The sequence below is a fragment of the Lichenostomus cassidix genome, unplaced genomic scaffold (assembly GCF_008360975.1).
Source record: "Lichenostomus cassidix isolate B80296 unplaced genomic scaffold, HeHo_3.0 HiC_scaffold_33, whole genome shotgun sequence".
NCBI lineage: Eukaryota > Metazoa > Chordata > Aves > Passeriformes > Meliphagidae > Lichenostomus > Lichenostomus cassidix.
Genome location: NW_028147632.1, coordinates 3,852,967 through 3,875,545, shown reverse-complemented (window position 1 = coordinate 3,875,545; position 22,579 = coordinate 3,852,967). Strand labels below are relative to the sequence as shown.

At 58.4% G+C, this 22,579-nt stretch overlaps 2 protein-coding genes and 1 long non-coding RNA gene across 6 annotated transcripts; 2 read left to right on the top strand and 1 right to left on the bottom strand.

Moving 5' to 3' along the window:
- The first annotated feature begins 9 nt into the window (after nucleotides 1-9).
- CUNH6orf136 (chromosome unknown C6orf136 homolog) lies at nucleotides 10-3,813 on the top strand. 4 transcript variants are annotated; one of them, XM_085047279.1, is made up of 6 exons: nucleotides 17-287; nucleotides 1,021-1,299; nucleotides 1,703-1,791; nucleotides 2,492-2,692; nucleotides 3,483-3,512; nucleotides 3,595-3,813. In XM_085047279.1, the coding sequence occupies exons 1-6, from the start codon at nucleotides 159-161 to the stop codon at nucleotides 3,596-3,598; spliced, it is 732 nt and encodes a 243-aa protein (XP_084903405.1). In that variant the 5' UTR covers nucleotides 17-158; the 3' UTR covers nucleotides 3,599-3,813. The 4 variants fall into 4 exon arrangements, with proteins under 4 accessions (XP_084903406.1, XP_084903404.1, XP_084903405.1 ...); XM_085047277.1 differs by having other exon boundaries at nucleotides 24-287; nucleotides 3,443-3,512; XM_085047278.1 differs by lacking the exons at nucleotides 3,483-3,512; nucleotides 3,595-3,813 and adding an exon at nucleotides 2,980-3,078 and having other exon boundaries at nucleotides 11-287; nucleotides 2,492-2,714.
- On the bottom strand, nucleotides 3,796-21,950 carry DHX16 (DEAH-box helicase 16). The gene is given in 20 exon segments (XM_085047190.1): nucleotides 3,796-4,071; nucleotides 4,987-5,160; nucleotides 5,636-5,797; nucleotides 6,604-6,766; nucleotides 7,364-7,431; nucleotides 7,685-7,803; nucleotides 8,215-8,377; nucleotides 8,910-9,050; nucleotides 9,613-9,765; nucleotides 10,719-10,817; nucleotides 11,647-11,857; nucleotides 12,875-12,990; nucleotides 13,379-13,489; nucleotides 13,976-14,164; nucleotides 15,565-15,786; nucleotides 17,822-18,076; nucleotides 18,789-18,845; nucleotides 19,649-19,786; nucleotides 20,694-20,936; nucleotides 21,681-21,950. Coding segments are annotated over 20 exon segments (3,123 nt in total). The 5' UTR covers nucleotides 21,891-21,950; the 3' UTR covers nucleotides 3,796-3,942.
- On the top strand, nucleotides 15,849-16,546 carry LOC146421575 (uncharacterized). The gene is made up of 3 exons (XR_014848662.1): nucleotides 15,849-15,867; nucleotides 16,003-16,088; nucleotides 16,517-16,546. It is a non-coding gene; the product is annotated as an uncharacterized LOC146421575 (long non-coding RNA).
- Nucleotides 21,951-22,579: the final 629 nt, after the last annotated feature.

Here is a 22,579-nt window from a genome sequence, read left to right as displayed (position 1 = left end):
GCTGGCGCCGGGTCACCTTCCCGCGCTCGGCGCACGCGCAGCGCGCTGAGGGGGAAGCGCGCGCGGCCCGCGCAGGCGCGGAGCGACCGCCCGGCGTGAGGGGAAGAGGAGGCGGCAGCGCCAGGGCGACAGCGGCGACAGCGACAAGCGGCGCCGCCATGTACCGGCATGTCACCGCCACCGTCACCGCCGCCGTCCGCCTCCGGCCCGGCCGCGCCTGGGCCCCGGCAGCGGCAGCAGCGCCCGGGCCGGACCCGCAGCGCCGCCGCTACCGAGCGCGGCCGCAGGTGAGGGGAGCGCGCTGAGGGGAGAGGGGCGGGGTTATGGTGATTTGTGGGTGGGGTTATGCAAATCGAGGTGCTGAGTGGGCGGGGTTATGTAAATAGGGGTATAGCGGGTTTAGAAAGGGGTTGGGTTATGTAAATAGAGCGCGAAGCGGCTGCGGGGTGGGTGGAGTTATGCAAATGAGCGGGATGTTGGTTGGTTATGAAGGCGCGGTTATGCAAATCGGGGTCGGTGGTGGGCGGGGCTATGCAAATAGACCCGCGCGAGGAAACGAGGATTGGGCGTGGCTCAGGAGAGGGCGTGGTTATGCAAATAGAGTTACCTTAATTTTGCTTTGCCGCTATGGGGCGTGGTTATGCAAATAGAGGGCGGGGCCTGGTGGGACCCATAGGGGACGAATTCCCCTAAAATGGGGTAAATCCCCAAAACCGGTGGGGTAAATTCCCTCAAAATCAGGAAAAATCCTCTTTTCCATGGGGTAAATCCCCTTTTTCATAGGGCAAATCCTCCCAAAATGGGGTAAATCCCTGCAAAATCGGGTAAATCCCCTTTTCCATGGGGTAAATCCCTCCCAAAATGGGGTAAATGCCCCCAAAATCAGGAAAAACCCCTTTTCCATGGGGTAAATCCCCCCAGAATGGGGCAAATCCCCCCAAAATAGGGCAAACTCTGCCGCTCCCACCCCTTCCCCAAATAACCCAAACCCCAAATCCCCTTTTTTTCCCCCAAATTCAGGACCTGCAGCCCCCCCTGTGCCCCCGGCCAGCGCTGTCCCTGCTGCCCCACTGTCCCCCTGCCCGGTCACCTCCCCGGGGGCTGGAGGGGCTCGGTGGCCCGGTGACAACGGTGGACGGGCGGCGCGAGGATGACATCGATGTCAGGGATCCACCCCGGCTGCTGCTGGGACCCCCGGGACCCCCCTTGGGGACACCAGGGACACCCCCGGGCCGCAGGAACAACCCCCCCTCCATGGAGGAGCACCTGGCCACCATGCACGAGAGGCTGCGGCACGAGGTGACAGCAGGGGACAGTGTGGGGACAGTGGGGACAGCTGGGGGACAGCTGGGGGGGACAGTGGGGACACTGCGGGGGGAACAGGGGGGACACTGGGGAGACAGTGGGGACAGCAGGGGGACGGTGGGGGACAGTTGGGACATCGGGAGGGACAGCTGGGGGGACACTGAGGGGGAAGGGGAGGGGGTGACAAACTGGGGAGGGGGTGACAAGACAGCCCAGGGAGGTGACAAAACTGGGGGGATTGAGAAGAAAAAGGGAGATGGGATAGGACTGGGGAGGTGACAAACCAGGGGAGGTGACACAAATGGGGGGAGTGGGACAGGACTGGGGAGGTGACAGGACTCAGGGGAGGTGGCAGCAGCCCAGGTGACACCCAGGTGACAGCCCTGTCCCCCTCCAGCTCCCCAATTTCTTCCTGAAGATCCCAGACTATTCCCTGTACGCTCCTGACGTGGAGTTCCAGAACCACATCCTGCACCTGCACACGCGGTGGGTGACACTGGGGACACCCCTGGGGCACTGGGGACACCCCTGGGGACATCCCTGGGAACACTGGGGACACTGGGGACACCCCTGGGGACATCCCTGGGGACACTGGGGGTGGCAAGGAGGTGACAGAAAAAGGCGACAAGGAGGTGGAAAGCAGGGAGGTGACACTGGAAGGTGCCAAGGGGAGGTGACAGGGGGGTGACAGGGAATAGCAGGGGGTAACTGGGAGGTGTCAGGGTGGCACAGGGAGGTGACAGAGATGTCCCCAGGGGCAGGCCCGTGTACGCGGTGGCAGTGGGCAGTGTCGGGGTGTCACGGGGGTGGCACAGGGAGGTGACAATGATGTCCCCGTGTCCCCAGGGGCAGGCCCATGTACGCGGTGGCAGTGGCTCTCTGCCGGGCGCTGGCCTGGGGTCACTGTGACCCTGCTGGGTGGCGTCAGGGTGGCACAGGAGTGGCACAGGGAGATGACAATGATGTCCCTGTGTCCCCAGGGGCAGGCCCATGTACGCGGTGGCAGTGGGCAGTGTCAGGGTGGCACAGGGGTGGCACAGGGAGGTGACAATGACACTGACAGCGCTGTCCCCGTGTCCCCAGGGGCAGGCCCATGTATGCGGTGGCAGTGGGCAGTGTCGGGGTGGCACGGGGGTGGCACAGGGAGGTGACAATGACACTGACAGCGCTGTCCCCGTGTCCCCAGGGGCAGGCCCATGTATGCAGTGGCAGTGGCTCTCTGCCGGGCGCTGGCCTGGGGTTACTTTGCCAGCCTGAGGCTGGAGGTGCTGGCGCTGACCAAACACCCCGAGGACTGGAGTGTCCGAGCGCGCTGGAGACTGACCGGGCTGCCGCTGCACCTGCTGCTGCTGCGCTGGTACCGCAGGGACAAACGGACACTGCTCAGGTCAGTGTCACACCTGTGTCACCTGTCACCTCCCTGTGTCACCTGTGTCACCCCTGTCATCCCCATGTCACCCTGCTGCTGCTGCACTGGTACCGCAGGGACAAACGGACACTGCTCAGGTCAGTGTCACCTCCCTGTGTCACCTGTGTCACCTCCCGTGTCACCCCATGTCACTCTCGTGTCACCCCTGTGTCACCCTGCTGCTGCTGTGCTGGTACAGGAGGGACAAACAGACCCTGCTGAGGTCAGTGTGACACCTGTGTCACCTCCCGTGTCACCTGTGTCACCTCCTGTGTCACCCATGTCACCCCTGTGTCATCCCTGTGTCACCTGTGTCATCCCTGTGTCACCCCTTGTGTCACCCTACTGCTGCTGCGCCAGTATAAAAGGGACAAACGGACACTGCTGAGGTCAGTGTGACACCTGTGTCACCTCCTGTGTCACCTGTGTCACCTCCTGTGTCACCTCCTTCTACCACCAGGACAGGAGACGCCTGCTGTGCTCAGTGCCACCCCTGGGGCACACCTGTGTCACCCCTTTGTCACCTCTGAGTCATCCTCTGTCATCCTGGTGGTGTCGATGCCACCCCTCTCCCCATGTCCCTGCTGTCCCTGCTGTCCCTGTCACCCCAGGGGGCTCAGTGCCACCCTGTCCCTAATGTCCCTGCTGTCCCCTCTCTCCCTGTCACCCCTGGGGCTGTCAGTGCCACCCCATCCCCGATGTCCCCAAGTCCCCCCGTGTCCCCCCCAGGTCCTACGACGCCTTCTCCACCTTCTTCCTCAACTCGCAGGGACTCATCCGCTGCCACCGCGTGGACAAGGTGAGTCAGGGGACACCTGGGGACACCTGGGGACACCTGGGGACATCCCGGTGTCCCCTGACCCCGTGTCCCCTCCCCCCAGCTGATGCCAGCCCCCACGGCTGTCCCCGAGCCCAAGAAGCTGCTGGTGGCCGCGGCGCTGGCGGTGGCACTAGCCAGGCCCTGATGCCACCGAGGCCACCGCGGGGGACACCTGGACGCCCCTCCCCCCGGCCGGGAGTGTCCCCTTTGTCACCTCCCCTGTCCCCAACCCTCCTCCCCCCTTAACTTAATGTACAGAATAAACTCAACAGTGGTGACAGAGGGGACAGCAGTGTCCCCAGCGCGGGGTGGCGCCGATCCTCTGCCGCTGGGGCTGTATTGCGACAACCCCCCATGTCCCCAAGGTGTCCCCATGGTCAGCCAAGTGTCCCCAAGGTGTCCCCGAGGGTCAGCCGAGCTCCTCCCGCGATTTTCCGGCTTTTTTGGGCATTTTTCGGCCACTGCCGTCCTCGAGCTCCTTGGCCTGGTAGTAGTGAGGAGCAACCTCGAGCAGCCATGAGCTGTCGATCTCGATCACCTGGGGACAGAGGGGACACTGGTGACACCTGGGGACATCCCTGAGATCACCTGGGGACAGCTAGGGGCACTTGGGGGACAGTTGGGGACATCCCTGGGATCACCTGGGGGCACTTGGGGACAGCTCAAGGCCACCTCGAGCAGCCAGGAGCTGTTGATCTCGATCACCTGGGGACAGAGGGGACACCTGGGGACATCCCTGAGATCACCTGGAGGACATCCCGGGACAAAGGGGACACCTGGGGTTGGGGACAGTGTGTTGGGGTCACATCTTGTGCTTGGTCGTCTCGGGGTCACCACTTTGTCACCTTGCTCACTGCAGGGATGTGGCTGTGGGGCCACCAGGTCCCTGTCACTGTGGTCCCCAGGTTCCTGTCACCCTTGTGGTGTCACCCTTGTCCCCACGTGGGGACCTCGGAGGTGCAGACGAGTTGATGGCACAGGAGCCACCATGTCCCCCTCGTGTCCCCCTTGTGTCCCTGCTGTGTCCCCATAGCCACACCATGTCCCTGCCACGTGTCCCACTGTCCTGCCCATGTCCCCAAGGTGTCCCCAAGGTCCCCAAAGTGTCCCCAAGATGTCCCCAAGGCCCCACCTGTCTCATGAACTCCTTGGAGGTGCACACCAGCTCGTGGTGCAGCACCCAGCGTGTCCCTTTTTGTGTCCCCAAACCCACACCATGTCCCTGCTGTGTATCCCCATGACCCTGTCATGTCCCCAAGGTGTCCCCAATGTCCCCAAGGTGTCCCCACCTGTCTCATGAACTCCTTAGAGATGCACACCAGCTCGTGGTGCAGCACCCAGCGTGTCCCTGCTGTGTCCCCAAACCCACCCCATGTCCCTGCCCTGTCCCTGCTCTGTATCCCCATATCCCCAAGGTGTCCCCAATGTCCCCAAGGTGTCCCCAAGGTCCCACCTGTCTCATGAACTCCTTGGAGGTGCACACCAGCTCGTGGTAGAGCACCCAGCGGGGCTGCAGGGCGAACAGGGAGCTGTTGGGGTGGATGAACACAGCCTGCTGGTGCTTCACCGTGCGATAGCCGCCGCGGGCCAGGCGGGCAGTGTGGTAGAAAAACCCTGCTGTGATGGCCTGGGGGGGACAAAATGGGGACAAAATGGAGACATGGTTACTGGGAGGGACTGGGATAGCACTGGGATGGACTGGGATGGCACTGGGATGGACTGGGATAGCACTGGGATGGACTGGGATGGCATTAGAGAGGCACTATGGTCACTCTGTGCCACGGGCCAGGCAGGCAGTGTGGTAGAAAAACCCCACAGTGATGGCCTGGAGGACAGAAATGTGGACTTGGTTACTGGGATGGACTGGGAGGGAACTGGGAGGGACTGTGATGGATCCCAGGGTGTTTTTTGGGGTTCCTTTGGGGTTGGTTTTGGGGCTATTTTGGGGATATTCTGGGTACGTTTTTGTGGCAATTTTGGGAATGTCTTGGGTCTGTTTTGGGGGATGTTTTAGGGATATCCTGGCTGTGTTTTTGGGGATAATTAAGGGATATTTTAGGGATGTTTTGGGGACATTTTTGGGATTTTTTCGGGACATTCACCTTCCTGACGAGGTCCAGGTTGGCCCCGCAGCTGGACGGCGCGATCTCCACCCTCTCCATCAGGCCCTGCAGCTGATCGCGAACGTCGCGCGCTCGGCGCAGGGAGCGAGCTTGGACAAAGTGCTCGTAGCACCACTGCAGGGAGTGACCGCTGGCCACCCACTGGGGACAGCAGGGGACAGCGGGGGGGACAGTGTTGGGGACAGCAGGGGACAGCAGGGACAGCGGGAGGATTGAGGATATTGGGGACAACAAGGATATTTGGGATATTGGGGGAATTTGGGACATTTGGGGATATTCGGGACATTGGGGACATTTGGGGATATTGGGGATGTTGGGGATATTGGGGACAGCAGGGACAGCAATGGGGACAGTGTTGGGGACAGCGGGGGGATTGGGGAAATTGGGGACGACAACAAGGATATTTGGGATATTGGGGGAATTTGGGACATTTGGGGATATTCAGGACATTGGGGACATTGGGGATGTCAGGGGATATTGGGGACATTAGGGACATTGGGGGACATTGAGGGTATTGGGGACGTTGGGGATATTGGGAGTATTGGGGGGATTGGGAACATTTGGGACATTGGGGATGTCAGGGGATATTGGGGACATTGGGGGAATTTGGGACATTTGGGGACATTGGTGACATTAGGGATATTGGGAATATTGGGGGGATTGGGGACATTAAGGACATTGGGGATATTGGGGACATTTGGGACATCAGGGACATTGGGCACAAGGAAGGACAAGGACAAAGAGAAAAGAACACACAAAGGGACATGGTCAGTGCTGCTGCTGGACACTGTGGTGTCCCCAAACCCCCCACACTGTCCCCAACCCCCCAGTGTCCCCAATGTTCCCAATCCCCCCAAATGTCCCCAATATCCCAGTGTCCCCAATGCCCCCGAGTGTCCCATATTCCCCCATATCCCAATGTCCCCAGTGTCCCCAGAGTGCCACACCTGGTTGTAGACGTTGAGCAGCACCAGGTGGTCACCCCCGGGGACATTAAATGCCACCCTGGCGCTGTCAGCGTGCAGAACTTTGTCCTTGGGGCGATAGAAGATGGCGTTGTTGACAGACAGCATGGCGGCCACCGTGAGAACCTCCTCTGTGCAGCCATACCTGGGGACAGGGGACATTGGGGACACTGAGGGGACACCGTGAGAACCTCCTCTGTGCAGCCGTACCTGGGGACAGGGGACATTGGGGACACTGGGGACACTGAGGGGACACTGAGGGGACACCGTGAGAACCTCCTCTGTGCAGCCGTACCTGGGGACATTGGGGATTTGGAGACACTGAGGGGACATTGGGGACACTGAGGGGACACCATGAGAACCTCCTCTGTGCAGCCATACCTGGGGACAGGGGACACTGGGGACATTTGGGACATTGGGGACATTGGGGACACTGAGGGGACACCGTGAGAACCTCCTCTGTGCAGCCGTACCTGGGGACAGGGGACATTTGGGGACACTGAGGGGACACCTTGGGGACACCGTGAGAACCTCCTCTGTGCAGCCATACTGGGGACATTGGGGATTTGGGGACACTGAGAGGACACTTTGAGACATTTGGGGACACCTTGGGAACACTTTGGGGACATTGAGGACACTGAGGGGACACTGTGGATATAGTGGACACCTTAGGGACACCCTGGGGACATTGGGGACATTGGGGACACTGGGGACACTGAGGGGACACCTTGGGGACACTCACTGCTCGCTCGCCAGGATCATCTTGGCCAACATTGGCTCCACAGGCAGCTCTGCCATGCGCCGACCCAGCTGGGACCAGTTAGAGACCAGTACAGACCAGTTAGAGACCAGTTAGAGACCAGTGACATCCCAGTCCTTCCCAGTACAAACCAGTTCCCCTTTTCTCCCCAAAACACCCATTTTTCACCCTAAAATCCCCATTTTTCACCCTAAAATCCCCATTTTTCACCCTAAAATCCCCATTTTTCACCCTAAAACCACCGCGATTTTTCCTCCCAGTTCATTCCCAGTCCATCCCAGTCCCTCCCAGTCCCCCCAGTACCGTGGTCAGCTCCCCCAGGTGGTTCAGAGCCCCCAAGGCGTAGAGTTGCTCCAACGCCAACACCAGAGTCTCGTGGGGTGGAGGATCCAGGAAATCAAAGTGGATCAGGTCGTTGATCCCTGGGGTCACCAAAGTGCCACCAAGGTGTCACCAAAGTGTCACCAAGGTGTCCCCAAGGTGTCACCAAGGTGTCACTGCAGGGCCCTGGGGGTCCCTGACTCCCCCCCAGCCCTGGGGACACCATGAGGTGGCACCGAGGATCCCAAAAATGTCACCAGGGACCTCGAAAATGTCACCCGAGGGGTCTCAGGGGTCCCTGAAATGTCCTTCAAGATACTCCCAGTCCCTCCCAGTCCCTCCCAGTTTATCCCAGTCCCTCCCAGTCCCTCCCAGTTTATCCCAGTCCCTCCCAGTCCCTCCCAGTTTATCCCAGTCCCTCCCAGTTCCAACCCAGTCCCTCCCAGTTCCATCCCAGTCCCTCCCAGTTTATCCCAGTCCACCCAGTCCCTCCCAGTCGCTCCCAGTCTCACCCAGGCTCTTGAGCAGCAGCACCAGTGAGCCCAGGTCAGCTCTCTGGATCTCAGGCACTGCAGTTTCCTCCAGCTCGTGCTGGAAAGCCCAGGCTGTGTACAGCCTGAAGCACTTCCCAGGTGCCACCCGGCCTGCCCGGCCTGCCCGCTGGTTGGCTGACGCCTGGGGACACCAAAACGTCATTGTCACACCTGGGGACACGCCTGGGGACACCTGTCACACCTGTCACCTGCCCAGGGCATGGCAGGGACATGGGGACATGAGAGCCTGAAGCATTTCCCGGGTGCCACCTGCCCTGCCCGCTGGTTGGCTGATGCCTGGGGACACTGAAATGTCATTGTCACATCTGGGGACACACCTGGGGTCACCTGTCACCTGCCTGGGGTATGGCAGGGACATGGGGACACAGGGACAAGGCCCAGGTGCTCACTGGCTGACGCCTGGGGACACTGAAATGTCATTGAAATGTCACCTGTCACACCTGGGGACACAGCTGGAGTGTGGCATTGTCACCTGTGACACCTGGGGACAAAGCTGAGGACACAGAGTGACCACAAGGGACTCCAGGCCAGTGACAGGGGATAGCAGTAGGTGACAATGGGTTACCATAGGTGACAATAAGGTGACAATAAGGTGACAATAGATGACACCAGGTGACAATAGGTGACACCAGGTGACAATAAGGTGACATTACCCGCGAGCAGGGTGTCACCACCAGGGACTCCATGCCGGTCCTGGCGCTGTAGCTCTTCTGCTTGCAGAAGCCAGGGTCCAACACGTACACGATGCCATCGATTGTCACCGACGTCTCGGCGATGTTGGTGGCCACCACCACCTGGGGACGTGGGGACACTGAAGGGACACGCCCACAGGGACAGGCCACGCCCCCTGGACACACCCTCACAGGCTCCACCCATTTTAAACCCCATGACACTAAACCACGCCCTTTTGGTGCATGAATAGTTAAGCCACGCCCACTTCGGGGCACACCCCATTAAGCCACACCCCCCTCTGACCACACCCAATTAGGCCACACCCCTTTAGGCTCCACCCAATGAAGCCACACCCATTCTGACCCCACCCCATTAACACCCCATGCAACAAAGCCACGCCCCTCGGGACCACACCCAATCAGGCCACACCCAATCCGAAGCCATCCTAGCAAGCCACGCCCATTTAGGCCACACCCAGTTAAGCCACACCCCTCAAATCCAAACTCCTTTTTTCTTAAGCCACACCCTCTCCATGAAGCCACACCCCCTAAGGCCCCGCCCCCTCTTAAAGGGCCAGCGCACCTTCCTGACTCAGGCACAACCCCACCCATCTCAAACCACGCCCCTTTTTCCAAACCACGCCCCCTCCCCAAGGCCCCGCCCCCTCTTAAAGGGCCAGCGCACCTTCCTGGCGCCGGGCGGGGTGGGCTGGAAGATCCTGGCCTGCAGCTCGGAGGGCAGGTTGGCGTAGATGGGCAGAACCAGCAGCTCGGGGAGCCGAGAGCCCAGCCGGCGACAGCGGTCCTGGAGCAGCTCCACGCAGGCCTCGATCTCCTCCTGGGGACATTGGGGACATTGGGGACATTGGGGACATCATGGGGACATTGGGGACAACAGCTCCACGCAGGCCTCGATCTCCTCCTGGGGACATGGGGACATTGGGGACATCATGGGGACATTGGGGACATCAGCTCCACACATGCCTCGATCTCCTCCTGGGGACATGGGGGACATCATGGGGACACTGGGGACATCATGGGGACATCATTGACATGGGGGACATTACTGGGACATTGGGGACACTGGGGACAGCAGCTCCACGCAAGCCTCGATCTCCTCCTGGGGACATTGGGGACATCATGGGGACATTGGGGACATCATGGGGACATCATTGACACAGGGGACATCACTGGGACACTGGGGACAGTGATCCTGGAGCAGCTCCACGCAGGCCTCGATCTCCTCCTGGGGACATTGGGGACATCATGGGGACATTGGGGACACTGGGGACATGGGGACATTGGGGACATCATGGGGACATGGGGACATTGGGGACATCATGGGGACACTGGGGACAGCGATCCTGGAGCAGCTCCACGCAGGCCTCGATCTCCTCCTGGGGACATTGGGGACATCATTGGGACATTGGGGACATCATGGGGACATTGGGGACAGTGATCCTGGAGCAGCTCCATGCAGGCCTTGATCTCCTCCTGGGGACATTGGGGACATTGGGGACATCATGGGGACACTGGGGACAGCAGCTCCACACAGGCCTCGATCTCCTCCTGGGGACACCATGGGGACATTGGGGACATTACTGGGACACTGGGGACATCATGGGGACATTGGGGACAGTGATCCTGGAGCAGCTCCACACAGGCCTCGATCTTCTGGGGACATTCAGGACATCCAGGGGACACTGAGGTGACACTGACCTGTCCGGTGAGGAACACCAGGATGTCCCCAGGCGGTTGGGGACACTGAGGTGACACTGAGGTGACACTGACCTGTCCCGTGAGGAACACCAGGATGTCCCCAGGCGGTTGTGTCACATGGATCTGCAGCACTGACACCACACAGGCCTCCAGGTAGTCAGCCTCGGGCGCCTGAGGGGACAATGGGGACATTTGGGGACATTGGGGACAGCAGGGAACAGAAGGGACAGAGGGGACAGAGAAGAGAAAGGTGACATCAGCACCGAACATCTCCAAAGGTTCCCCATTTCCCCTTCTGTCCCCAAATGTCCCCTAACTCCTCCCACCCCCAGCTGTCCCCTCAATGTCCCCAGTGTCCCCAACTCACCTTGGTCTAGATGTCCACTGGGAAGTGGTGGCTGGAGATGACCAGATGACCCCAATGTCCCTGAACACCCTGGTGTCCCCAATCCCCCCAGCGTCCCCAATGTCTCCAACATCCCTGAACACCCACAGTGTCCCTGATGTCCCCAATGTTCCCAAGGTGTCACCTTGATGTAGTAGACGTCCACCGGGAAGCGGTGGCTGGAGATGACCAGGTGTCCCCCAGGCCCTCAATGGCCCTAATTCCCCCAATGTCCAGAATGTCCCCAATCCTCCTGATGTCCCCAGTGTCCCCAAGGTGTCACCTTGGTGTAGTAGATGTCCACAGGGAACCTCCTGCCCGGGATCCTGAAGACGGGCGCGTGGTCGAAGAAGGCCGAGAAGCGCTCCGTGTCCCCAATGTCCCCAACATCCCTGATGTCCCCAATCCCCTCGATGTCCCCAATGTCCCCAAGGTGTCACCTTGGTGTAGTAGATGTCCACAGGGAACCTCCTGCCCGGGATCCTGAACACCGGCGCGTGGTCGAAGAAGGCCGAGAAGCGCTCAGTGTCCCCGATGTCCCCAACATCCCTGATGTCCCCAATCCCCCTGATGTCCCCAATCCCCTCGATGTCCCCAATGTCCCCAGGATGTCACCTTGGTGTAGTAGATGTCCACGGGGAACCTCCTGCCTGGGATCCTGAACACCGGCGCGTGGTCGAAGAAGGCCGAGAAGCGCTCCGTGTCCAGCGTGGCCGAAGCCACCAGGACCTTGAGCTGCGGCCGGAAGCGAGCGATGTCCTTGATGAGGCCAAAGAGAACGTCGGTGTGCAGAGTGCGCTCGTGGGCCTCGTCCACCATGATCACACTGACCAGAGGGGACAGGGACACAGTGACCGTGGGGACAGGGACAGAGTGACCATGGGGACAGCGTGTGACAATGGGGACAGGGACAGAGTGACCACGGGGACAGCATGTGACAATGGGGACAGGGACAGAGTGACCATGGGGACAGCGTGTGACCATGGGGACAGAGTGACCATGGGGACAGGGACAGAGTGACCACGGGGACAGCGTGTGACAATGGGGACAGGGGGACGAGGACATGGGGATGACCAGAAAGACAGGGATGGGGACACGGGGACAGGGACAGAGTGACCATGGGGACAGGGACAGAGTGACCGTGGGGACAGTGTGTGACAATGGGGACAGGGACACAGTGACCGTGGGGACAGGGACAGAGTGACCGTGGGGACAGTGTGTGACAATGGGGACAGGGGGACAAGGACATGGGGATGACCAGAGGGACAGGGATGGGGACATGGGGACAAAGGGTGACCATGGCGGGGTGGGGATGACAATGGGGACAGAGACATGGAGATGGGGACAGGGATGGGGATATAGGGACAGGAAAGGGACATGGGGACGGGGACAGGGTGACCATGGGGACAGAGATGGGGACAGGGGGATGACCAGGGGGACAGAGACAGGGACATCACGATGACCAGAGGGACAGGGACATGGGGACAAGGACATGGTGATGACCATGGGGACATGGGGACAGAGACAGGGTGACCATGGGGACAGGGACATGGGGATGACCATGGGGACATGGGGACAGAGACAGGGGTATGAGCATGGGGACAGGGACATGGGGACAGGGACATGGGGATGACCATGGGGACACGAGGTGACCATGGGGACATCAGGATGACCGTGGGGACAGGGACAAAGACACAGAGAAGTGGTGATGACCAGAGGGACAAGGACAAGGGACAGGACAAGGACATGGGGACACCAAAGTGACACCAGTAAGCGCAAGGACAAGGACACTGTGGTCTCCACCCCAATGTCCCTGATGTCCCCAAATGTCCCCAAATGTCACCTGTAGGAGGCCAGGTCCGGCTCGGTGAGGAACTCCCTCAGCAGCATTCCGTCTGTCATGTACTTCAGCACTGTCCTGTCCGAGGTGCAATCCTCAAATCGAATGCTGTACCCGACCTGGGGACAAGGGACAGCTGTGTCACCTCCCTGGTCACCTCCCTGGTCAGTGTCACCTCCCCACGGTCACGGTCACCTCCCCTGGGGTCACTGTCACCTGCTGTACCCAACCTTGAGGACAAGGGACAGCTGAGTGTCAACTCCCTGGGGTCACTGTCACCTCCCCTGGGTCATTGTCACCTGCTGTTCCCAACCTTGGGGACAAGGGACAGCTGTGTCACCTCCCTGGGATCACTGTCACCTCCCCTGAGTCCCTCAGGCCCCCCCTGTGGTCACTCAGCCCCTCCTGTGGTCACTCTCATCCTCTCCGATGTCCCCTGCAGTGTCACCAGTGACACCAGGGTGTCCCCAGTTTCCCCAGAGTGTCCCAGAGTGTCCCCAGTGTCACCTCGTTGCCCAGCTTTGTCCCCATCTCCAGTGCCACCCTCGCTGCCACACTCATGGCTGCCACTCGCCGTGGTTGTGTCACTCCGATCTTCAGCCCTCCTCGTGTGTAGCCCTGGGGACATTGGGGACATTGGGGGACATTGGGGATGTTGGAGACATTGGGGATTTTGGGGACAGAGGGGACATTGGGGATTTTGGGGACATTGGGGACAACAAGGACATCCCGAAATCAGAACTGAGCCCCAAAAAGGGAAATGACAACCTGATCCAAACCCACCCCAAATCCCCTCAAAACCTTCCCAATTCTCCCCCAAACCCCCTTAATTCCACCCCAAACCTCCCCAAATCCACCCCAATTCCACCCAAAATCCCCTCAATTCCACCCCAAATCCCTCCCAGTGCTCCCAGTCACCTCCTCGTGCAGGTACTGGGGGATCTGGGTGGTTTTCCCCGACCCAGTTTCCCCCAAATGCCCCCAAAATCCCCCCAAAACCTCCCCAAATCCACCCCAAACCTCCCCAAATCCACCCCAATTGCCCCAAAATCCACCCCAAACCCCTCAATTCCACCCCAAATCCCTCCCAGTGCTCCCAGTCACCTCCTCGTGCAGGTACTGGGGGATCTGGGTGGTTTTCCCCGACCCAGTTTCCCCCTCGATGACGAGGATTTGGTGTTGAGCCACAGCAGCCACCAGCTCGGCGCGGAACGGGAAGATGGGCAGCGACCTGCGGCTCTCCTGGAGAGACTGCCGGCGGCGCTCGGCCTCGGGGACAGCCTGGGGGACATCCTGGGGACAGTGGGGACATCCCAGTGTCATCCCAGGACAATCCCAGTACAGCCAGTGTCACCCCAGTATCACCAGCGTCATTTGTGTTACACCAAAATAACACCACAGCCCTGACTGCTGGTGGCTCTTGGCCTCAGGGACAGCCTGGGGACATCCTGGGGACATCTCAGTGTCACCTCAGTGTCACCAGCGTCATCCCAGTATCACCAGTGTCACCCCAGAACAGCCCCAGTGTCATTGGTGTCACCCCAAAATAGCCCCACAGCCCTGATTGGTGGCACTTGGCCTCAGGGACATCCTGGGGGACATTGGGGACACCTGAGTGTAACCTCAGTGCCACCAGTGTCACGTCAGGGTCACCAGTCCTCACCCAGGTTGCTCCAGGATCCTCTTTTTACCCCAAATCTTCCTTTTTTCTCCCCAAATCCACTCCAAACCTCCTCGCATTCCCCTTTGGAACCTCAAATCCCCCCCAGACCTCCTCCCATCACCCCAAATCCACTTTTTACCTCCCCAAACCCCTTCCTACGACCCCAAATTCCCCTTTTCCCTCCCCAAAACCACCCCAAATCCCTCCTTAACCTCTTCCCATCATCCCAAATCCACCCCAAACCTCCTCCCATCACCCCAAATCTCCCTCAAATCCCCCCCAAACCTCCCCAAATTCACCTTTTCCCTCCTTTTCCCTCCCCAAAACCACCCCAAATCCCTCCTTAGCCTCTTCCCATGATCCCAAATCCCCCAAATCCACCCCAAATCCCTTCCTACGACCCCAAATTCCCCTTTTCCCTCCCCAAAACCACCCCAAATCCTTCCCTAACCTCTTCCCACGATCCCAAATCCATCCCAAATCCACCCCAAACCTCCTCCCATCACCCCAAATCCACCCCAAACCCCTTCCTACGACCCCAAATTCCCCTTTTCCCTCCCAAAAACCACCCCAAAACCACCCCAAATCCCTCCTTAACCTCTTCCCATCATCCCAAATCCCCCAAATCCACCCCAAATCCCTTCCACCCCCAAATTCCCTTTTCCTCCCAAAACCACCCCAAATCCTCCAACCTCTTCCCACCATCCCAAATCCACCAAATCCCCCAAACCTCCTCCCATCACCCCACTCCACCCCAAACCCCCAAACCCCAAATTCACCTTTTCCCTCCCAAAACCACCCCAAAACCACCCCAAATCCCTCCTTAACCTCTTCCCATCATCCCAAATTCACCCCAAACCCCTTCCTACGACCCCAAATTCCCCTTTTCCCTCCCCAAAACCACCCCAAATCCCTCCTTAACCTCTTCCCATCATCCCAAATCCACCCCAAACCTCCTCCCATCACCCCAAATCCCCCTCAAATCCCCCCCAAACCTCCCCAAATCCCCCAAACTCCCCCCAATCCCCACCTTCTCGGGGTCAGTCCCCTCTAATTGGGCAGCGTTAACGAACTGCACCATCTCCTCCTCCTCCAGCAGCAGCTCGTAGTCCCTGTGGGGTTTCTGTAGGGCAGCGTCTCGAGCCCCAAACCTCAGCGAGGCTGCGCCCAGCAGCTGCTCCTCCCAGCGCCGCTGCTCGTCCCGGGGGGCTTGGGAGTCGTCGGTTCCTGGGGCCTCCTGCTCTGGGATTTTCTGGAAAATGGGAATTTGGGGTGATTTAGGGGGATTTGGGGTGGATTTGAGGTGTTTTAGAGGGATTTGGGATGGTTTGGGGTGGATTTGGGGTGTTTGGGGTGGGTTTGGGGTGGTTTAGGGGGGTTTAGTGGAGTCCCAGGGTCTGGGAATTGTGAGCTCCTGGGGTCTCCTGCCCCGGGATTTTCTGAAAAACGGGAATTTGGGGTGAGTTAGGGGGGTTTGGGGTGGATTTGGGATCATTGGAAGTGGTTTGGGGTGGATTTGGGGTGGTTTAGAGGGGATTTGGGGTGTTTGCTGGAGTCCCAGGGTCTGGGAATCATCAGCTCCTGGGGTTCTCCTGCTCCGGGATTTTCTGCAAAATGGGAATTTGGGGTGATTTTGGGGGATTTGGGATGGTTTGGGATCATTGGAAGAGGTTTGGGGTGGATTTAGGGTGGTTTAGAGGGGATTTGGGGTGTTTGCTGGAGTCCCAGGGTCTGGGAATCATCAGTTCCTGGGGCCTCCTGCTCCAGGAGTTTCTGCAAAATGGGAATTTGGGGTGAGTTAGGGGGATTTGGGGTGGATTTGGGGTGGTTTGGGGTGGATTTGGGGTGGATTTGGGGGGTTTGGAGGAGTGCCAGGGTCTGGGAGTCATCAGTTCCTGGGGTCTCCTGCTCCGGGATTTTCTGAAAAATGGGAATTTGGGATGGTTTAGGGGGATTTAGGATGGATTTGAGGTGTTTTAGAGGGATTTGGGGTGGTTTGGGGTGGATTTGGGGTGGTTTAGGGGGGTTTGGGGGAGTCCCAGGGTCTGGGAGTCGTCAGTTCCAGGGGCCTCCTGCTCTGGGATTTTCTGGAAAACAGGAATTTGGTGTGGTTTAGGGGGATTTGGGGTGGATTTGAAATCTTTTAGAGGGATTTGGGATGGTTTGGGGTGGGTTTGGGGTGTTTGGGGGAGTGCCAGGGTCTGGGAATTGTGAGCTCCTGGGGTCTCCTGCCCCGGGATTTTCTGCAAAACGGGAATTTGGGGTGAGTTAGGGGGGTTTGTGGTGGATTTGGGATCATTGGAAGTGGTTTGGGGTGGATTTGGGGTGGTTTGGGGTGGATTTGGGGTGTTTGCTGGAGTCCCAGGGTCTGGGAATCGTCAGCTCCAGGGGCCTCCTGCTCCGGGATTTTCTGGAAAATGGGAATTTGGGGTGGTTTTGGGGGATTTGGGATAGATTTGAGGTGTTTTAGAGGGATTTGGGGTGGTTTGGGGTGGATTTGGGGTGGTTTAGGGGGGTTTGGGGGAGTCCCAGGGTCTGGGAATCGTCGGCTCCAGGGGTTCTCCTGCTCCGGGATTTTCTGGAAAATGGGAATTTGGGGTGATTTTGGGGGATTTGGGATGGTTTGGGATCATTGGAAGTGGTTTGGGGTGGATTTGGGGTGGATTTGGGGTGGATTTGGGATCATTGGAAGTGGTTTGGGGTGGATTTGGGGTGTTCCAGGGGGGATTTGGGGTCATGGGAAGTGGTTTGGGGGAAATTAGAAGTCCTGGAAATGGAATTCTGTGGATCCCAGGATGGATTTTGGGGGAATAAACATGAAAATCACCATCCCAGGATGAATTTCAAGCCGCTCAACCCCAAACCCACCATCCCAACACCCCCAAAACCCCTGATTTCCCTGAATTTTCCCAAATTTTCCCAAATTTTCTCAAATCTCCCACCTTTTCCCGCGTTTCCTCGGGGATGTGGTACCGGGATCTCCTCTCCAGAACCCCCAAATTCCCTAAATTTTCCCAAATTTTCCCAAATTCCCCACCTTTTCCCTCATTTCCTCAGGGATGTGGTGATCCCAAACCAATTTTTTTGTGGAATAAATGTAAAAATCACCATCCCAGCCCATATTCTGAACCGCTAAACCCCAAACTCACCATCCCAACACCAAAATTTTGGGGTTTTTTCCCAAATTTTTACCTTTTCCCACGTTTCCTCGGGGATGTGGTACCGAGATCTCCTCTCCAAAACCCCCAATTTCCCTAAATTTTCCCAAATTTTCCCAAATCTCCCACCTTTTCCCGGGTTTCCTCGGGGATGTGGTACCGGGAGCTCCTCTCCAGCTGCTCCCTGTCCCCTGCCTGTTTGTACTCTCGAGCCAAATCCCGAACTTGGCGTTTGTAGCGAAGCTCTCGCAGCTCTGGGGCACTCAGGGCTTCTTCTCCAAACAGGAATTCCTCATCCTGGATTTCCAGCTCGAGTTCTTCTAGTTTGTCTCGTTCGCGTTTGGCAAGGTATTCCCGGCGGGAGCGTTTGCGGAGCTCGGGGATCTGGGATTGGGGAGAAAATGGGAGAAAATGGGGAAAAATGGTGAGAAATGGGGAAAAAATGGGGAAAAAATGGGAAAAAATGAGAAAAAAAGGGGTAAAAACGGTGAAAAAATGGGGAAAAATGGTGAGAAATGGGGAAGAAATGGGAAAAAAATGGTGAGAAACGAGAGAAAAATGGGGAAAAACAGTGAAGAAATGGAGAAGAAACAGGAAAAATGGTGAGAAACAGTGAAAAAATGGTGAGAAATGGGGAAAAAACAGGAAAAAATTGTGAGAAATTGAAATAAAATGGGATAAAATGGGATAAAATGGGATAAAATGGGCAGGTATTTGCAACAGGAGCATTTGCAGACCTCTGGGATCTGAAATTGGGGAGAAAATGGGGAAAAATGGTGAGAAATGGTGAAAAAATGGTGTGAAATGGGGAGAAAACAGGGAAAAATGGAGTGAAACAGTGAAGAAATGTGAAAAAAGGTGAAGAAATGGGGAAAAATGGGGAGGAAAACAGGGTGAAACTGTGAAAAAAGAGAATAAAATTGAATAAACTGGAATAAAACGGAATAAAATGTCCCAGGGCAAGTGCTTCTGCAGCGCTGGCATCTGGGAAAATGGGTGAAAAGTGGGGAAAAACGGTGAAAAATTGGGAAAAAGGGGTGGAAGAGGTGGAAGGAAGAGCAGGAATCAGGAATTTGAGGGAATTTTGGGAGCTCACCATGGCTTTTTGGTCCTCCTCAGCGATTTTGAGGCGTTTTTGGGCTTCTTGGTAAGCCTGGAAAAGGGGAAAATGGGGAATAAAAGAGGGGAAAAGGGGAAAAGAGGGTGAGGAAAGGGGGGAACACCCCAAATTCCAGCTGGGAGCCCCAAAATCCCACTCAGGAGCTCCCAAAATCCCCCTGGGACTCCCCAGATCCTATTCAGGAACCCCAAACCTCCTCAAAATCCCCCAAATCCCATCCAGGATCCCCCAATTTCCACCTCAGTTCCCATTTAGGGATCCCAAATCTCACTTGAGACTCCCCAGATCCCACCCAGGACCCCCAGTTTCCACTCAAGGGTCCCAAATTTCTCCCAGAACCCCCTAAATCCCCTCAGAATTCCCCAAATCCCACTCAGGACATCCTGATTTCCACTTGAGGATCCCAATTCCTACTCAGAACCCCCCAAACTTCCCTGGAACTCCCCAAAATCCCACCCAGGTCCCCCCAAGTCTCACCCAGGACCCCCTAAATCCCCTCAGAATTCCCCAAATCCCACTCAGGACCCCCTGATTTCCACCCCAATTCCCACTCGAGGATCCAATACACTCAAGAATCCCAAATCCCACTTGAGATCCTCCCAAACCCCCCAAATCCCCCCAAAATCCCCCCAAACCCCCTCAGGACCCCCCAGTTTCCACTCAAAGATCCCAAATCCCACCCAGGATGCCCTAAATCCCCTCAGAATTCCCCAAATGCCCCAATTTCCACCCCAATTCCCACTCGAGGATCCCAAATCCCACTTGAGATCCTCCCAAACCCCCCAAACCCCCCCAAAACCCCCCAAAATCCCCCCCAAAACCCCCCAAAATCCCACCTTGTCGTCCCCCCTGCCTCCCCTGTCCCGCTCCCGATCTCTCCTCCTCAGTCTCTCGGCAAAAGCGTCTCTCTCCTGCAGATCCCTCAGCCTCTCTCGCTCCGACGCCTCCCACTCCTCCTCAGGCTCCTCGGGGGGCTCGGGGGGCCTGGGGAGCCAGAAATTGGGGTTGGGGAGCCCCAAAAACCCCAAAATCACACCCAGGAGCCCAAAAAACCCACCCAGGGACAGCGAGATTCCCACCAGAAATACCAAAATCCCATCTAGAAGCCACAAAATTGTACCCAGAATTTCCAAAAGCCTGACCAGGAGGATCAAAATCCCACCTGGGAGCATCAAAAACCATCGAAATCCCACCTGGGAGCACCAAAAAACATCGAAATCCCAGCTGGGACACCCCAAAAATCAACTTAAGATTCCAAAATCCCAGCTGGGAGCCCAAAAAACCCACCCAAGGACAGCGAGATTCCCACCAGAAATACCAAAATCCCATCTAGAAGCCACAAAATTGTACCCAGAATTTCCAAAAGCCTGACCAGGAGGATCAAAATCCCACCTGGGAGCATCAAAAACCATCAGAATCCCACCTGGGAACACTAAAAACCATCAGAATTCCACCTGGGACGCCCCAAAAATCAACTCAGGATTCCAAAATCCAACTTGGAATTCCAAAATCCAACTCAGGATCCCAAAATTCCCACAGGAGCACTGAAATTCCACCCAGAAACAGTGAAAAAACATCAAAATTCCACCTGGGACTCCCCAAAAATCAACTTGGGAGCCCAAAATCCAACTCAGGATCCCAAAAATCCAACCCAGGATCCCTAAAATCTCACCTAGGGACACCGAAAGGGGAAGAGAGACCAGAAAATCCCCCAAAAATGGGGAAACCCCATAACCAGGAGATCCCTGAGCTCCTCCAGGTGCAGAATTGACCCCAAAACCCCCCAAAATGGGGAAACCCCAAAACCAGGAGATCCCTGAACACCCCAAGGTGCAGAATTGACCCCAAAACCCCCCAAATTTGGGGAAAATCCCCCAAAACTCACGGCGAAGGTGACGTCGCCGCAGCCTCGGGAGGTGACTCGGATCGGCGTCGCCTCCTCAGGTGACGTCGGCGTGGGCGTGGCTCGTCCTGGGCGTGGTTGTGGGCGTGGCCCTGGGCGGGGCTCGGCCCCTCCTCCTCGTCGCTCTCCACCAATCGGTAGCCGCGGTTTTGGCGCTGAAGCTCCAGCGCTGCTCGCTCTGCCGCGCGGCCCGGAGGCTCCCGGGGGGCTTCGCGGGGGACCTGGGGGCGGGGCGGGGTCAGGACACGCCCACGGACACGCCCCAATGTGGACACGCCCACCTGGCCACGCCCAGTGTGGACACACCCAGGTAACCACACACAATATGGCCGCAAGTATCTAGCCACACCCAATATGGCTGCACTCAATTTGGCCACACCCACCTGGGCACACCCAATATGACCACGCCCACATGGCCACGCCCAGTGTGGACACACCCAGCTAACCACACCCAATATGGCTGCATTCAACTTGGCCACACCCACCCTGCCACACCCAACATGGCCACGCCCCCAACCACACCCAATATGGCTGCACCTACCTGGCCACACCCATTTAGCCACACCCCCAGGCCACACCCCGAAATGGCCACGCCCATTGGAAGCCAGGGCTCAGCCCGATTGGCTGCTCTGTGCGGGAGCCACGCCCACTGGTGGTGATATCACTGAAGTCGGTTAAGCCACGCCCGTTATCGAGGCCACGCCCCTTTCTGAGCACGCCTGCCTTCAAGCCCCGCCCCTTCTCGATTTGCCACACCCTCAGCACCAAATATGGTTGTGCAAGCCACGCCCATCCCCTGCAGGCCACGCCCCATATAAACCACGCCCCTCACACAAGCCACGCCCACTATCCCACCCAAAGCCACGCCCCACTCCCCTCCAAGCCACGCCTCCTCCCGCCCCGCGAGGCTCCGCCCCCTCCCCTCACGGCCTTCCCGCCCTTTTCCCCTCAAGCGGCTCCCTCACCTTCTCCCACAGCTGCCGCGCGAACTCTCGCACCCGCGGCTCCTCCACCCGCAGCGCCTCGGTCTCCCGCAGCCTCTCCAGCAGCTCCTCCAGGCTGCGGCTGCGCCGCGCCAGCGCCACCAGGAAGGCGGGGACGTGTCGGGCGCTGAGGCCGAGCAGCTCCTGCAGCTGCCCGGAGACCCAGCGCTCCAGCGCCGCCATCGCCGCCATGGCCGCCGCCGCTCGCCGCTTCCTTCTCCTCCCTCCGCGCGGAGCCGCTCGGCCAATCGGAGCGCGGCGCGGGGGAGGCTCAGCCAATCAGCGCCCGGCTAACGCAACTCCCGCCTCGCGCCGCGGCGGCTGCGGCCAATCGGCGCGCGCGGCCCGCGAGGCCACGCCCACCGGCGGCTCTACCGTACCGCCGCGAGCGCGCGCGCGCTCTACCGTAATGCCGCGTGGAGAAGCGCAGTTCAAAATTTAACCGCTTTTTTTTAGCGCCCCGGATTTTCCCTCATGGCCTCCCCACACCCCCCGTGTTCCCTCCGCTCCCCGAGGTCACCAGCCGCACTCATGAAAGCTGATATCGCCGTTTATTGCCGCTCTGTCGCGATACGGCGGCGCTGAGCAGGCTTCGTTGCCACGGCAACGGGAGTAGGCCTTGGGAGTCCCCAGGCCGCAGGCTTTGTCGTCATGGCAACAGCAGCAGGCCTCGCGGGTCAACAGCCGCAGGCGTCGTTGCCATGGGAACGGGAGGAGGCCTTGGGAGTAGGCAGGCCGCAGGCTTCGTTGCCAAGGCAACAAGAACAGGCCGCAGGCTTCGGCCTGCTCATCCTATGTGGGTTTTTTTCGCCCCTCCCCCATCCCCCCAACCCCCCCCTCAAAGCAGCTTTGCCCCTCCCCCTCCCCAAATACTGCCACGG

Coding starts and splice junctions, on each gene's coding strand:
- CUNH6orf136 (XM_085047277.1), top strand. CDS start 159: ATGTACCGGCATGTCACCGCCACCGTCACCGCCGCCGTCCGCCTCCGG. Junction 1,792..2,491: donor ATCCTGCACCTGCACACGCG/GTGGGTGACACT, acceptor CCGTGTCCCCAG/GGGCAGGCCCATGTATGCAG. Junction 2,693..3,442: donor GACAAACGGACACTGCTCAG/GTCAGTGTCACA, acceptor TGTCCCCCCCAG/GTCCTACGACGCCTTCTCCA.